The sequence below is a fragment of the Lithobates pipiens genome, unplaced genomic scaffold, assembly GCF_037356315.1.
Source record: "Lithobates pipiens isolate NorthernLeopardFrog02 unplaced genomic scaffold, aLitPip1_a1.2 Scaffold_22, whole genome shotgun sequence".
Lineage (NCBI taxonomy): Eukaryota > Metazoa > Chordata > Amphibia > Anura > Ranidae > Lithobates > Lithobates pipiens.
Window position 1 is genome coordinate 98,772,104 of NW_027507784.1, and position 17,211 is coordinate 98,789,314.

Sequence of the window (17,211 nt, forward strand, 5' to 3'; positions counted from 1 at the left end):
CTGTGAGTATAGTAGAATACTAGAGTAATATGTATTTTACTGGGAAGTGTAGAGTATGTAGAGTTTCTACTACATTTACATTTTTACTATCTACATCACTTTTTACATGCATACACACGATCAGAATTACCGATAGAAAGTTTTTCCATCAGGAAAATTGAGAACATGCTTTCTATCTACCATCCCGGCTTTGGATTATCCTGGGGATTTGTTTTACACATCTATTTGGACTTTTTTCATTATTTTTATATATCACACATTTGGGCATATTTATTCCATTGTGGATATGGAATTTTTCTACATGTGCCGAGGACACTTACCGTATATAATGGACTCTTCTATTATATCACTTTATATATTTCATGCCAACTTATGATGTATATTAATATTTATAAGTATATAAATAACTAAATAAATGAAATAACATAAAATGGTAAAAAATAATTAAAAAGTAAAATAACAAAAATACAAAACTACTGACACCAGTGACGGAACTACCAGGATCGCAAAGGTCACACTTGTGACTGGGCCCTGGTGATCTGCCACCATGGGGGGGGGGGGGGGGGGGAGGCTTTATGGTTTCTTGCACCAGGGCTCTAAATATTCTAGTTATACCTCTGATGTAAACCCTGATTTAGGCACAATTAGCTTGCTGAAACACTATCTATCATAAACAAATTAGATTTTTATTTTATTCCAATTTTTACATCCTTTGTTGCTTCTTAGTACTGCTAATTTACTTCAGCCTATTTCGACTCACCCTCTCTCCACATGCTCCCAGGGACACCTCTATGGCATTTCTTAGGGTAGGTTTCCTGATGGTGACAACAGTGGACAATGCTTAACCCCTTCCTACCCTATAACCAGAAGATGGCTACAGAGCGGCTCTCCAGTTCTGGGAGGGCACCTTTATCAGTGCCCATCAGTGCTGACTCATCAGTGCAACCCCATCAGTGAATGTTAGTGCAGCCTCATTGGTGCACATTAGTATAGCCCCATCAGTCTAACAATAAAAGACCCAGTGGTGATTAAATACCACCAAAAGAAAGCTCTATCTCTCACAAAAATGTTATAAAAAAAATTATATGGTTACAGTGTTGCACGACCACTCAATTGTCATTCAAAGTGTGACAATGCTGAAAGCTGAAAATTGACCTGGGCGGGAAGGAAGTGAAAGCGTCTGGTATTGAAGTGGTTAAAGGGGATCTTCACTTATTAAAATAAACTTTTCTCTTCTGGTTCCACCCCTTTCCCTCTTACTGAATTGGAAAGCATTTAATCAATTTAAGACTTCCTGCATTCTTGCCTAGGCAAAAATTACAAAGAGACCCCAGCCATCATTTGGGATGTCCATGTCACACATCCCAAGATGCGCATGCATGCCCTGAAATTCTGCAAGTTCACAGATATCACATTGCTCTTTTCCAGGTATATGGGAACTGGCAGAGACCCACAGCATGTTTGCGCATGTACAGCGTAGTTTCTGTACATGCACACATGATACAGGTCCTTACAAAGTCCCAGATATGTGCATGTGATGGAATCCCCGGCTCATGCGCAGACATGCCGCAGGTCTCTGTCAAGTGAATATTGCCAGGGTGATTTCCTCTTTAAAGTGGTTCTCCACCCTAAAGTGGAAGTTCCGCTCATGTGATCCCCCCCCCCTCCGGTGCCACAATCGGCACCTTTCAGGGGGGAGGGGGGTGCAGTTACCTGGATAATCCAGGTATCTGCACCCACTTCCGGGACAGACCACCGCAGATGCCCCCCCCCCCGTTGTGTTCTGGGAAACACACAGTTCCCAGGACACAGCGGGGACCAGCAGAGACTCTCAGCGCGACTCGTGCATGCGCAGTAGGGAACAGGGCAGTGAAGCCGCAACGCTTCACTTCCCGATTCCCTGACAGAGGATGGCGGCGGGGGTAGCAGATAGACGAGCGATTGCTCGTCATCTGCCACTGACATCGCTGGACCCTGGGACAGGTAAGTGTCCATTTATTAAAAGTCAGCAGCTGCAATATTTGTAGCTGCTGGCTTTTAATATTTTTTTTAAAGGTGCAGATCCGCTTTAAATGTCTTAAAATTACCACTTGTATTTTCTGGAAGAATGATACAAGGTGACAACAAAAAAGCACAATTGGGATATAGAGGTAGAATGTTGTCATCCTATATAGCAGGAACTAGACATGTGCGCCATCAATAAATTAGTTTTGTTCCGTTTCGTATTAACCATTAATTCGTATTTCATGTCCCAAATTCAATTTGGATTCGTACGAAATATGAATTTTCGTTAGGTTTGTTAACCTTTCGTAGCAATTACGAACGTTTGTTATGATGACTTTAATAAGCAAAAAATACCCTTCTCAATATGGGCTCCCACCATCCCTGTGCTGTGCTGACTTCCTCCTAGGGCTGTACCCCTGCTGTGCTCATTATGAGGGGCTCCCACCATCCCTGTGCTGTGCTCATTATGAGGGGCTCCCACCATCCCTGTGCTGTGCTGACTTCCTGGGTTTTTAACTTCAACGGCATTTCAACCAATCAGGAAGGAGAGACCCGACAGAGCCTCGGGTCTTGTGCACATCGCTGGATTGAGATCTGGCTTAGGCAAGTATTAGGGGAGCTGAAGGGGGAGCTGCACACTGAGGCTGGGTTCACACTATTGTGAATTGGATGTGGGTTTTGCCGCATCCAATTTGCATGTCAGGAGATTGTGACCGGCTCTCTCCTGAGCAGCTCCGGTGCCAATTGTACAGCCAAAAATTCGGATTGAAATCAGACCTGAAAATATGAACAGGGACACACCGGACCCCTGCTGTGAGCAGCTCCGTGCTTAAGACCCGTTTTACACCAGGGCGTTTTGTAGGCGCTATATCGTTAGAAATAGCGCCTGCAATCCGCCCTAAAGAAGCTGCACCATTGTTTGTTGTTTGTAGTGTGAAAGCCCGAGGGCTTTCACACTACAGTGGTGCGCCGGCAGGACGTCAGGGAAAAGTCCTGCCAGCAGCTTCTTTGGAGCGGTGAAGGAGTGGTGTGTTTACCGCTCCTCCACCGCTGCTCCCCATTGAAATCAATGGGGCAGCGCTGTAATACCGCCAGCAAAACGCCGCCATTGCGGCGTATTGCCGGCGGTTTTAACCCTTTCTCGGCCGCTAGCGGGGAGTAAAAGTGCCCCGCTAGCGGCCGAAATGCGCCGCAAATACGGCGGTAAAACTCCGCTAAAAATATCGGCGTTTTACAGCCCACGCTATGGGCGGTGTGGTGTAAAAGGGGTCTTAGTGTGGTCCAAGCCTGACCCCAGATCTCTCCATAAAGAGGACCTGTCATCCTTATTTCTATTACATGGGTAGTTTACATTACCTGTAATAGAATTAAAAGTGATCAAACAAACAAACATAATTAAAGGGACAGTTTCAAAATAAAAAAGTTAAATAAATAATAAAAAAAGTGCCCCCTCCCTCCATGCTTGCACACAGCATCGAAAGCATACATTCTAGTGCTGGACCTCATCTGTAGCGCTAAACATGTAACCTGTAAAGTCGTTTAAACCGTCACCTATGGAGATTATTATGCACTGCAGTTTTTGTTGTGATTCCGCGAGTGTGCAATTTTAAAGCAAGGCATGTTGGGTATCTATTTACTCAGCGTAATCTTATCTTTCACGTTTTACAAATTGGGGTAAATATTGTGCCTTGTTTTTTTTTTTTTTATCCATTAAAGTGTGGTTTTCCCTAAATAAATGCGCTTGCAAAACGCTGTGCAAATACCGTGTGACATAAAAAAATGCAACAATCCCCATTTATTCCAGAGGGTCTCAGCTAACAAAATGGATAATGTTTGGGGGTTGTGAGTCATTTTCTAGTAAAAAAAAATACTGATTAGCAAACAAAAAGTGCCAAAAAAAAGCAGTCTGGCCGGCAAGTGGACGAAGAAAAAAATTTTTTCTAAAGCAGCTCCTTTTTTAAACGCGGCACATCACACCGCAAGCGCGCCTTCTTATTGGGTGCGCCCCAAAATGTTTTCAATCTGCTTTTTATTTTTTATTGCCCAAAGCACTGGATTCAGGAAAAAAACGTGTTCTGATGATTTCTTGCAGTTCTTCTCATGTCTTGCAGAGGCTTTTACACGGCATCAATGTTACTATTTAGGCCAACTTATTCAAAGAAAGTAACAAAATGTCAACAGAGGCTAAGGCTTGATGACTGTCAGCGCGCATGCGTCAGCACCAAGCTGAATAGTAGGCCGGAACTCTTCCGCGCGTCTTTAGTTCCTACCCGAGACATTTTTGCTGCTACCGCCTTGCGTCTGTTTCCATGGCAACAGAGATCCCTTGGGTTTTGTACCAGCTGCTCGTGTGGACCTCGCCGTGCGGTGTGCGCTGTGATGCAGCTTCGTGCACTGAACGATGAGCAGGTGAGGCGGCCAGTGTTATGTTGGTTTCATGGATAGGAAAGGAAACCTAGGGCAGTTGCCCATGGCAACCAATCAAATTCCTCGTTTTACTCCCCTGGGAATAAGCAGCTAATCTCCCTTCATTTAGATGTCCTGTCTTTATTTTGTCCATTGCATGGGTGCTCCGCCTGCGGCCCCCCAGCTGTGGTGGAACTACAAGCCCCATGAGTCATTGCAAAGCTGAGAGTTACAAGCATGACTCCCACAGGCTGAGGCATGATGGGACTTGTAGTTCTGCAACAGCTGGAGGGCTGCAGGTTAAGCACCCATGATGTATAGCTGCTATGCCTGTCCCATCACTGTGTGTGTGTGTCAGATCTGAGCGCACATGTGGCAGATGTGACTGAGTAGTTGCGGTTTAGTGTAATAAAACAGAGACGGGTATTAAAATATAATTAAGGCTGGGTTCACACTGCTGCGGGGGGAGATCCGGATGTGATTCGCACCGCAAATCACATCCGATCTCCGTAGCGATGCGAGTTCAGCCATACAGATAGTATGGCTGAATTCGCATCGCTCCCGCAGCAAACTCGCACGGGACCCTTTTTTTGGTCCGCAACAGAATCGGATCGCATGGGGGTTCACACCATGCGATCCGATTCCTGTGCGAGTCGGCAGATCGCACTGCGATATGCGGACGGATCTGGGGGTGTCATTAACATATCATTGACACTCCCAGCCGTCCGCATAGGGCAGTGTGAACTGCCGGCGGGAGTAATGCGATGCGGGAAAACGCCGCGGATTCGCGGCGTTCCCGCATCGCAGCGGTGTGAACCCGGCCTAAAGGCAAACTTTTTTTTTTTTTTTTTTTTTTTAAGGATAGTGTGGAGAGGGCTTAGAACCCCTGCTTGTTTTTATTGCTGTCCAGGGCTGGACTGGGACGGAAATTTGGCCCTGGACTTCATCCAGACCGGCCCACTTACATTTTGAGTGTCCCATCAGCAGCCCCCTTACATCAGAGTGGCCCACTGAGCCATCGGCCCACTGGGAAACTCCTGGTAGTCCCGATGGCCAGTACATGCCTGTTGCTGTCTGTGTCCCATTAGGGGCATTCACCATCTCTGTTTTGTCCTATTTATCATTATCCTCAACTGTGAAAATCTCAAACCCTGAGTTGTGACCAGAACAGGAATAGAGAGGAAATCTTCCAATGGGGATACTAGTTCTGGCGACACACCAGGATTCCCTCACTTTGGAGGGATTTCCTCTCATTTCCTGTTTGGCTGTGGGACAGGAAGTGAAGGGAAATCTCCCCTAAGGGATACAGATGGCGGGGAAAAAAACTGACAGGGGTTATAACCCTCCCTTAGGCTCCGTTTCCACTAGTGTGACTTGTCATGTGACTTTTTGGACACATAAAGTCGCATGACAAGTCACAAAGCATTGATTTCAATGGCAGCCATTCCAGTCTATGTGACTTAAAGTTGCAGTGACTTTAACCACTTCAGCCCTGAAAGATTTGGCTGCTGAATGACCGGGCCATTTTTTGTGATTGGGCACTGCGTCGATTTAACTGACAATTGCGCGGTCGTGCGACACTGTGCCCAAACAAAATTGATGTCCTTTTTTTTCCATCAAATAGAGCTTTATTTTGGCGGTATTTGATCGCCCCTGTGTTCTTTATTTTTTGCTCTATAAACGAAAAAAAGAGCGTAAATTTTGAAAAAACACAATATTTTGTACTTTTTGCTGTAATAAATATCCTCATTTTGTTTTTAAAAAAAAAAGCTAATTTTTAGGCCGATATGTATTCTTCTACATATTTTTGGTAAAAAAAAATCGCAATAAGCGAATATTGATGCTGATACATTGGTTTGCACAAAAGTTATAGTATCTACAAAATAGGGGATAGATTTATAGCATTTTTATTATTATTTTTTTCTTTTACTAGTAATGGCGGCGATCTGTGACACCGGACACTTTTGACACATTTTTGGGACCACTGGCATTTATACAGCGATCAGAGCTATAAAAATGCATTGATTACTGTATTAATGTCACTGACAGGGAAGGGGTTAACACTAGGGGGCGATCAAGGGGTGAACTGTGTAGGGCTGCAACTAACGATTATTTTCATAATCGATTAGTTGACCGATTATTGTTTCGATTAATCGGTTAATAACCTTAAAAAAAAGTGTGGTGTATAATTTAGTTAATATGTAATGTTTAAAAAAAAGGCAATTTTATTCTTAAAGCGGAATTCCACCCTAAAGTGGAACCTCCGCTGATCGGATCCCTCCCCCCCTCCGGTGTCACAATTGACACCTTTCAGGGGGGAGGGGGGTGGAGATACCTGTCAAAGACAGGTATTTACACCCACTTCCGGGCATAGACTCCCGTGGGAGTCTACGCCATTTCCTGCCCTGCCGCGCTGTCTGCTGGGACACACACGGGTCCCAGTGACAGCGCGGAGATTTCCTATTGCGCGGCGCGGCTCGCGCATGCGCAGTAGGGAACCGGGAAGTGAAGCCGATTCGCTTCACTTCCTGATTCCCTCACATAGAATGGTGGCGGCAGTAGCCGAGAGCCGAGCGATCGATCGGCCTCGGCTGCTGGCATCGCTGGAACCCGGGACAGGTGAGTGTCAATTTATTAAAAGTCAGCAGCTGTAGTATTTATAGCTGCTGGCTTTTAATATTTTTTTTTGGTGGAATCCCTCTTTAAATATCTCTATGCAGTGGTAAATATAAATAACAACTATATGGTTAGGGAGCAAAATATCTAATCCACTCTGAGAATAACAAACAGAAAAGAGATACTGTATATATTAGAGGGGATATATACTGTATATACTATTAGAGGAGATATACTATTGAAGATATACTGTATATACTATTAGAGGATATATACTGTATATACTATAAGAAGAGATATACTGTATAAACCATTAGAGGGGAGATTTACTGTATATACCATTAGAGGAGAGATGTACTGTATATACTATTAGAGGGGATATACTGTATATACTATTAGAGGAGAGATATACTATTAAAAGGTCAATCTGGTAAATATCATCAGACTCATTAACTTTAACTTTGTTACTGGCCGATTAATCGATTATGAAAATAGTAATCGATTAATTTCATAATCGATTAGTTGTCGATTAATCGATTAGTTGTTTCAGCCCAAGAACTATGTTCCCTATGTGTGACTAGAGAGGATGATAGATCGTGGTTCCTAGCTAACAGGAACACACGATCTGTCATTCCTCAAAGAACAGAACAGGGGTTTGTGTGTTTACACACGCTCGTCCCTGTTCTGTCTCTCGTGCTTGCGATCACTCGTGGCCGGCAGTCATTGTGACCGTCGGCCACGAGCATTGGCACCCCCACAGTGCAGCGGACGTGTGCACACACCTGCTATCCCGATCCCGCAAGCCGACGTATAGCTACGACGGTTCGCGGGATCCTGCCGACCTGCCGCAGTAAAATGCCAGCAGCTGGTCGGCAAGCGGTTAAAAAGGTGCCGGCACTACTTTGATGCGATTTCTGATGGCACTTTGTCTCAGGGAGTGTAAAGTCAGATGAAAGTCACACTCTAAATCGCACAACTTTGGAGTTGCACTAGTGAAAAGCCGTAGACCTCATACATACTATTCGATTTTCTGCAGATTTTTGTCTTCAGATTTACCAAAACCATATAATATGAGGTCAGACCGTAAAAGTTTCAATGTGTATGCAATCAGGCAGGCCCTTGCACTACATGGTTTTGGTAAATCTGAAGACAAAAATCTGCAGAAAATCTAATAGTGTGTATGGGGCTTTTCTATATCCCCCCAAAAAAAAAAGTTGTCTTTAGTTTTTGGTGAGGCTGATTTTACTAAAGAAAATAAACAAGAGAGGCGATAAACCAGTGGGGGCTGTTCACACTGATCATTTGCACCATCCTATGCAATATAAATAAATTGATTTTTATTGCAGAAGAAGCATGCACTGTATCTGCTGCAATAAAATGCCCCTACCTGCCTGCTCGCTGTCTTCTCCTGCAACGTAAACTGACCTGCGCATGCACAGCTCAGCTTATAGTGCAGGCCGGTCTCTGAGTAGCGGGATGACCTGCATGAACAGGAGTGACATCATCCTGCAATGCACACGTCAGCCTAGGAAAAGAGAGGGGAAGTCGGGCTGGGGACGGGAAGTCAGGGGGTTGTCCCCCCTCCTTGTACTCACAGATTTCAAATACTGTTCTGTTCCTACCTGCAAAGAAGGCAGCTTCCCCTCTTCCCCAGAAGTCAAGAGGTTAATGTACTGATCGCATACAGTGGCAGAATGGAGATGACGGGGTTATACAGATGTGCAGGATAAAGGTGGTGAAGGGTTAATATACAGGTCACATAGGGACAGCATAGAGATAGTTTGTGGAGGAGAAAAGGGGGTCATGAAAGGGTTAAAAAAAAAGTTATCACTGAAACAGGATAAATGGATCTGTAACTGCAGCTGCGGATCTATTCATTCTTTCCCCATTGATAAGTACTCCATCTTTCTCCTTCCTCTGTTAGAAGACGAAAGGGAGGGATGAACACTGTAAACAATAGCATGTGATTGCTGTGATGATCAGTAATGGCGACCACATGGTACCCAGGCCCTTGGATTGGCCCGATATAGTGGAATAAATAGTGATTAAATATACATGCTTTTTCATTATTATGGTAAGAAATAAAAAAAAAAAAAAAAAAGAAAAAAAGACAGTTGGATATATAATGTTGCATATGAAAATTTTGTATTTTCATATGAAAACAACAGATGGCGCTTTCCGCTCCCATATATATATATATATATATATATATATATATATATATATATATATATATATACTTATATCTAAAAAAAAACTGTTTGCAGAGCTCAATGGCTCAAGCTGAAATTTTACATACAACTGAGACAGCAGTGTCTCGTTTTATACCTATTTTCAGATTGCTCTACATGAGGTTGCAATGAGATGGAGAGTACCCGAAAGGAAACCACTTTCACTGCACTCTGTCTTTACAAAATGCCATGGAAATCCTTTGTCAAGTGTTTATTTCCAAAGCAAAGGTTGTGTGTGTGTGTGTGTAGGAGTTGCTTATTAATACCAGTACTTTAAGGCAGGACATTTTTACAACCTCTCCTGAGCGATTTAACTTGACAGATAGTAACCCACATTGAAAACATCTGTTTTGCCGCATTTACATGCCGCGTTTGCGTTTAGAAGTGTTTGAAAAATATATATATATATATATATATATATATATATATATATATATATATTTTCAAAATAGGCAAAAATGAAAAACACCTGTAAATGAAACGCGGTTAAACGCAAGTTTAGATGCGTTTAGAAGTGTTGAGCTGCTGATCCATTAATTCTTTGCCCATTGATAAGTATTACTTCTTTTGCCTTCCCCTGTTGGAAGGGGAAGGGGAGGGATGAACTCTGTAAACAATAGCATGTGATCACTGCGATGATCAGTAATGGCAATCACATGGTACCGAGCCCTTTGGATTTGCTCTGTACAGTGCCTCTGTGTACTGAGCTGTCGAATTACGACTTGGTACACAGCGATTGCTGGCCACTCAATGGTGATTATAAATGGTACTGGGTAAATAAAGGGCCACCGATCTGCCATTTAACCACTTGCCGCCCGCCCATTGTCAAATGACGGCGGCAAAGTGGTTTCAAAATCCTGACTGGACGTCATAGACCATCCTCAGGATTTTGAGCCGCTGCGCAACCCCCCCCCCCCCACCCCGGGGGCGTGCATCTCGGCGATCGTTGTTGCGGGGTTGCAGTCTGACACCCCACAACTACGATCTTGGTAAAGAGTCTCCAACTGAGACTCTTTACCACGTGATCAGCCGTGTCCAATCACGGCTGATCACAGTGTAAATAGGAAGAGCCGGTGATTGGCTTTTCCTCACTCGCGTCTGTCAGATGCGAGTAGAGAAGAGCCGATCGGCTGCTCCTCTGATGGGGGGGTCTGTGCTGATCAATATCAGCGCAGCCCCCCTGAGGATGCCCACACTGGACCACCAGGGATGCCACCAGACCACCAGGGATGCCCAGCACTAGGTATGCCACCCTAGACCACAATGGATGCCAATCAGTGCCCGCAATGGGCATCACTGATTGGCATGCATTATTGTTTGGCACTGATTGGCATCCATCAGTACAATTCAATGCCGCCTATCAGTGCCCATCCATGCTGCCTTTCAGTGCCCATCCATGCCCATCTGTGCCGCCTATTATGCCCATCTGTGCCGCCTATCCATGTCAATCCGTGCCAGCCATCAGTGCCAGTTTGTGCCACCTATCAGTGTCCATCCTTGTCGCCCATCAGTGCCACATATCAGTGCCCATCAATGCCACCTCATCAGTGCCACTTCATTGGTGCCACCTCATCAGTCCCGCCTTATCAGTGCCCGTCAGTGCCGCCCCACCAGTGCCCATCAGTGAAGGAAAAAACGTACTTATTTACAACGTTTTGAAACTGAAACAAAAAAAACATATTTTTTTTCAGAATTTTCGGTCTTTTTTTATTTGTTTAGCAAAAAATAAAAACCGTAGAGGTGATCAAATACCACCAAAAGAAAGCTCTATTTGTGGGAAAAAAATTATAAAAATTTCATTTGGGTACAGTGTAGCATGACCGCGCAATTGTCATTCAAAGTGCCACAGCGCAGAAAGCTTAAAATTGGTCTGGGCAGGAAGGTGTTTAAGTGCCCTGTATCGTATTAAAGACGTACAATGTTAGAAAAAGGAGTTAATGTACTCACTATGGTGTTATGAAATGTGTGAGGTCGATTGATGATTGTTAAAGGACATGATGAGAGCTGTAACAGTGTGTGAAAACACCCCATTCTACTTTACATATTCAAATCAGCATGGTGTCATGAAAACTGGTTGAAGTCTAATGCCGCGTACACACGACCAGAATTTCCGTCAGAAAAGGTCCGATGGAATCATTTGATCGGATATTCCGATCGTGTGTGGGCTTCAGCGGTTCAGCAGACTTTTTTTTTCAAAAATCCTGACAGACCTAGAAATAGAACATGTTTTAAATCTTTCAGACGGAATCAATTCCTATCAGGAAAACCGTTCGTCTGTATGCTATTCCGACGGACCAAATACGACGCAAAGGCAGCTATTGAACTTCCTTTTTCTAGTCCTGTTGTACGTTATCATGTTCAAAACGAACGGACTTTGGTGTGATCATGTGTAGGCAAGTCTGTTTCAGCGGAACTCCGTCGGAAAGACCGTCAGAGTTTATTCTGATGGAAAAACCTGTCGTGTGTACGCGGCATAAGGCAGGTGTTTGAGTTGCATGCTGGAAGGTGTGAGGAGTTGTCAGTCTGCCGAGACTCCATAGAACCATAGTGACTCATTATACAAATGACGATGGAGTGTTTTCAAACCTGCCATCATGCTTTGGACAATCAGCATCCACCTTCATGCATTTTAAAACCCCCACATTGGCAGGGTTATTGTGACTAAGCCAGACTTGTTGTGTATAAAGGCCTGGGTATGTTTCTGATACTTATTTGAACTGAGGAAGCTGCTTGGATGAGCGAGGAAATATTTTTACATTGCAGAATAAGTTGAATGTGACCACTACCATATATTGTACAGTATGTATTTGTTAAAGCTGAACTCTGGGGGAGGGGGGGACTTACCCTTGCAGTTGGTTCCCATCCTCACTGTAAGGGTAACTACTCAATTTGCCTAGGGCAGATATTATCAACCAGGGTTCTGTGGAACCTTATGGTCCTTCCAGAGGATCCTTGAACTGTGGCTGATTGACCTCCCTATGGTAGTGCCCACATTTCCAGGGCCAACACCATTTTGCAGCGACAAGACACCAATCATGTTATTAGCTATCTGTAAGGAGGGCATTCTGACCACCAATATAGAGGGCATTCTTCCCACTGACAACTAATGTAGGGGGCATTTTTCCCACTGGCCCCTGATTAATGGGATTCCACAGGGATACTCTAAGCCCTTGTACACACGGTCGGAGATTCCAACGGAATGTGTCCTATCGGACCGTTTTGTCGGATATTCCGACTGTGTGTGGTCTGCATCGGACTGTTTCCGTCGGAATATCCGACGGACCAAGTTTTCCAACTTGCCGGTAAAATTTTCCGACAAAATGCTCCCATCGGACATACTCCGATCATGTGTAGCCTACTCTGACGGACAAAGTGCCACACATGCTCAGATCAAATTCCTAGACCAAAGCTATCGGCTACTAGCCTGAACGTAGTCCCGTTGTAACGAAATAACGTCATCACGTTATGTACAATCGGATTTTCTGACAACTTGGTCCAACCGTGTGTATGCAACATCACTTCCGGACCTCTTCCGGAATTAATCCGTCGGAATTACTCCGACGGATTTGGTTGTCGGAATCTCCCACCGTGTGTACAAGGGCTCAGATATGAAAATGTTTTCAAGGGTTTCTAAACGGGGAAAAAAGGGAGAACGGCTAAACTAGGAGAAGATGTAGAAGGAGATATACTTACCTTATTCCTCGCTCCTGCAGACTTCCTCTCCCTTTTTTGTCCTCAGTTGTAGGTCTCTAGGTCATTTTGTACAACATAGGAGCATCAGTCCAGCAATGTACAGGAGGGCACCGAGGGCCCCACCACATTTCGGCAGTGTTGGACAGGGGAGTGGAGCACCGGCTGTCAAAGGAGCAAAAAATAAGGCAAAACAAGCAGTTGACCCTTACAGTGGGGAAGAGGACACACTGCAGGGGCACATCTTTTTGTCCCCAATGTTCAGCTTTAATACAATTACAACCTGTAGTAGTAAAATAAAATGGACCTAAATGTTTAAGTTAGGTCTGCATTACTCAATCAGGCAAGTAATAGGGAGGCTAGGGGCAATAAAGGGAGCATACAGTTATTACCCGGAAAAAGCACATAACACTCCCAACCAGCAGTCCAATCAGTGTTTGAAGTGAGTAAAGGCTGCTGATGTCGGTATCTACATAGCTTTATTCAAAGAAGTCATCAATGTAAACAATATTTTTCAAAACTGCTAATTTTCCACTCTTGATTATTTGGAAATAGCAGCCTAAACAGAAAATATAATAGAATTTTAATTGTTTCCTAATATTCTGCATTGCAGTGATTTAAGATTTACAGTGATTGGATTACTTTGTCTAAGTTAAAAAAAATTCTCCTTTTTAGGATTGATATTCGTGGATCGTTCTCCAGAGTCCGTGTGAACAAGGTAGACTCATTGTCCTGGTTGCCCAATAAGGCAGTTTGAGGATCCGCAACACCAACCCGAGAATGTCCATTTGTTCATCTTTTGTTTTCTTTCCTAAGTCCTGTTATACACAAACCTGCCTCGGATCTTCCTCCACATTTCTGGATAACTGTGTATTATTTGGAAGAATTCTATACAGCACCAATGCAATGTACCTGAGCTGTTCGGTGTCTGTTCCTGAGCCTCTTTAATCTTATACTGATGGATGGCCAATGGATGGTCTGTTTTTTTGCTGGATAAAAATATGTGGATGTCTCATTTTTTTTCATCTTGAATCTTGAAGTATTACTATATACTATACTATACTATATTACTATATATGCATATCAAATTTTTCATCAGGCTTTACATGGAATAAATAGTGATTTGATATACACACTTTTTTCATTATTGTGGTAAGAAATAAAAAAAATATATGTCAGGTATATATACAATGTTGCATATGAATATTTTGTATTTTCATATGCAAACAGCTGCTTTTACACATTTACGTATAGCTAAAAAAAATTATTTACAGAGCTCAATGTCTCAAGTTGAAATTGTATATACAACTGAGACAGCAGTGTCTCCTCCTCCCATTTATACCTTTTTTCAGATCGCTCTACATGACTCTGGTGGCCTGGTCTGACCTGGAGTATGCTGTCCAGTTCTGGGCACCAGTCCTCAGGAAGGATGTACTGGAAATGGAGCGTATACAAAGAAGCCCAACAAAGCTGATAAAGGGTCTGGAGGATATTGGTTATGAGGAAAGGTTACGAGCACTGAACTTATTCTTTCTGGAGAAGAGCCGCTTGAGAGGGGATATGATTTCAATATACAAATACCATACCGGTGACCCCACACAAGGGATAAAACTTTTTCGCAAAAGGGAGTTTAACAAGACTCGTGGCCACTCATTAAAATTAGAAGAAAAGAGGTTTAACCTTAAACTATGTAGAGGGTTCTTTACTGTAAGAGCGGCAAGGATGTGGAATTCCCTTCCACAGGCGGTGGTCTCAGCAGGGAGCATTGATAGTTTCAAGAAACTATTAGATAAGCACCTGAAGGACCACAACATACAGGGATATACAATGTAATACTGACATAAAATCAAACACATAGGTTGGACTTGATGGACTTTTTTCAACCTCACCTACTATGTAACTACAAGGTTGCAATGAAGGAGAGAGTACCTGAAGGGAAACCACTTCCACTGCACTCTGTCTTTGCAGAACATAATGCCATGGAAATCATTTGTCAAGTGTTTATTTCTAAAAGTTGTATGTGTGTAAAAAAAACTAAATGTTAAGTATTGATGCCATAATCATTGAAAAATTGACAGTTTCTAAATCTGACTTGTATGTTTCAGGTGCCAGGAACCCTGGAAGTGCTTGATCCAGAAGGTAAATACAGATTGACAATGTTCCAGAGCAAATAAGCATGGCCTTGCAAATCACACCAGCTTCAAATAAAAAATATTAAGCTTATGCTTTGGACCAGTTCCCATTAACACACAACATTACGATGGCTCCTATCTAAGTGACAATAATACAATTTCAGTAAAGGAGCCTCATACTGTATGGGGTGAGGACTCAGTTCAGCATGGTGGGGAATCTTTGTATGTGATCATTTAGACTACCTTTTATCTTTCTGTAGTTATCTTCTACTTAATTCAATAATGTAGATCCAAATCCACCCAATAAAATCTCATATAAGCTTTCCTCACTGCAAAAGTTAATTGCCCTTCAGTACCACTGCTGTGGTCACTTATGACACCAGCCAATTGATGGCCTGACAGTTCAAATGAGGCCTTGGCTGAGGAAGGAGGAGTGGCTTGCCTCTGAAATGCATCCTGATTGGCTATTCCGCTCCAGCTTGACAGACCGAGGTCCAGGCTCTGACAGCTCGCTCCTCAGCATCCTCCTCCACTGTAGCCTTCGCAGCGGCATGGACTGACAGCCCCCCCATGGGCAGGACGCTCTTGCTCTGAGCTTTTTCAAGGCTAACACCTGCCCTTTTCACACTTTTGTGACTGGTTCTTTATATATATTTTATTCATTGTATATTAAACTGTACTACACCAAGAGTCTGCTTGGCGCTTCTCTCCCCTCTCCCTCTTCTTTTGCAGTGTGGGTTTCCCAGCCCCTTTGGATAAAAGCAGCCTTCCATCTCCCTTGGATATAGTAACTTGTTTTTAACCCTTCCAGGCTGTTTTCAGTCATTCTGTTTCCTGGGATTTTTATGGACAGTACAACTTATTAGTTTATGGATCAGTACTTTTTGACTATTGGCACTCCCACAGAGAAAGGTAGCACTGAGAATTTTGTTTGTTAGTTATGATTCACTGCATGTCTTTATTGTAATTGTTTTGGGAATCCATTAAATTGATGGGTTTTTTTCCACTTTAACACTCTAATGTCCTTTCAAAAGTTGTTTTCAGTCTTTATAAACCTGCAGCTTTCATTAAAATAAAAAAAATAATTTAGAAAGTACTTTTTAAAAAAAAAATACTGTTTCACTTCAGGATTTGCTTTACTAAATGCTTTTTTGTCACTGTTTTTTTAAGATGATGAGCCTTTAAAGAGGGCTGGATCCCGGTAAGTAGAGCCCATTTCAAATAATGCTGCATTCATATCGATTTAATCAGTTAGCATTTGCCAGTTGAAAGTTCAGTTAGAAATGCAATGTGCTTTAGAACCATAAACAAAAAGGGTTAAAAATTTTATCTTCCAATACTGATTCTTTTTTTTTTTTTTTTTTCAGAAAAACTGATATTTGTGAAGGTCAAGATTTTGTAAGAGATGATTATGTATGTGTTATATATTTCCAAGCAAATTATTTATACATTGTACAGTATAATGTATTCACCTTTGTAGATATAGTCTTGTAGAGCAAACTATTCCAAATTATCATCAATTTTACCATATATGATATTTCTATAGCACTGTGTACATTGTTGATGGTACATAAATACCTGTAATGTGCTATGCTATGCCATATATATGTCTTTCAAAGGGGCATCCCTGAAAAAGGTTTGCCGATCGGCATTGCATCAGTGCTGACTGGTGTGTTCTGGTGGTGGGGGGGGGGGGGGGGGGGCGTCCTCCCTGTCAAAAAACAATAGCTCGGGGAGGAGGATGACTGTACTATCTGGATTGAACAAAAAAAAAAACTAGTGTGTACCAGGCTTTAAAGTGGAAGTTCAGTCAAACGCTAATTATACATAAAAGAAGTTGTTTTATTTTTTTATAAATCATACTTGTCCCCCACTGGCTCTAAGACTGAGAACTGTGCTATCAAAGACTGCTGATCGCTCAGTTATCAGAGCTCCATGAGCAGAGAGCTGGTGACTATGAGTCAATGGTGATAACTCTCTAATCTGTCCCCCCCCCCACCCCCCCCGGGCTCACTGGAGCACTGGGCTGTGGAGGGGGCGGCTAGCTCAGCCTCTCAGTGGCTCACTGAGAGGCTGCACCGGGTGCCAGTTCAGGTATGTGGGATGATCCCGACTTTATTGTCACAATCTTG

The 17,211-nt window shown here is 43.1% G+C and overlaps 1 protein-coding gene across 10 annotated transcripts in view; it reads left to right on the forward strand.

Moving 5' to 3' along the window:
• Window positions 1-4,237: 4,237 nt before the first annotated feature.
• Window positions 4,238-17,211, forward strand: part of ERICH2 (glutamate rich 2) — a 63,498-nt gene continuing 50,524 nt past the window's right edge. For 2 of the 10 annotated variants that reach the window (XM_077447968.1, XM_077447969.1), the window contains exons 1-5: window positions 4,239-4,413; window positions 13,623-13,923; window positions 15,053-15,086; window positions 15,891-15,991; window positions 16,447-16,492. In XM_077447968.1, the coding sequence (XP_077304094.1) occupies window positions 13,910-13,923; window positions 15,053-15,086; window positions 15,891-15,991; window positions 16,447-16,492 (195 nt within the window). In that variant the 5' untranslated portion in view covers window positions 4,239-4,413; window positions 13,623-13,909. Of the gene's footprint in view, window positions 4,414-13,622; window positions 14,100-15,052; window positions 15,087-15,811; window positions 15,992-16,249; window positions 16,281-16,446; window positions 16,493-17,211 lie in introns of those variants that run through there. The other 8 variants (XM_077447977.1, XM_077447974.1, XM_077447970.1 and 5 more) reach the window with 8 other exon arrangements.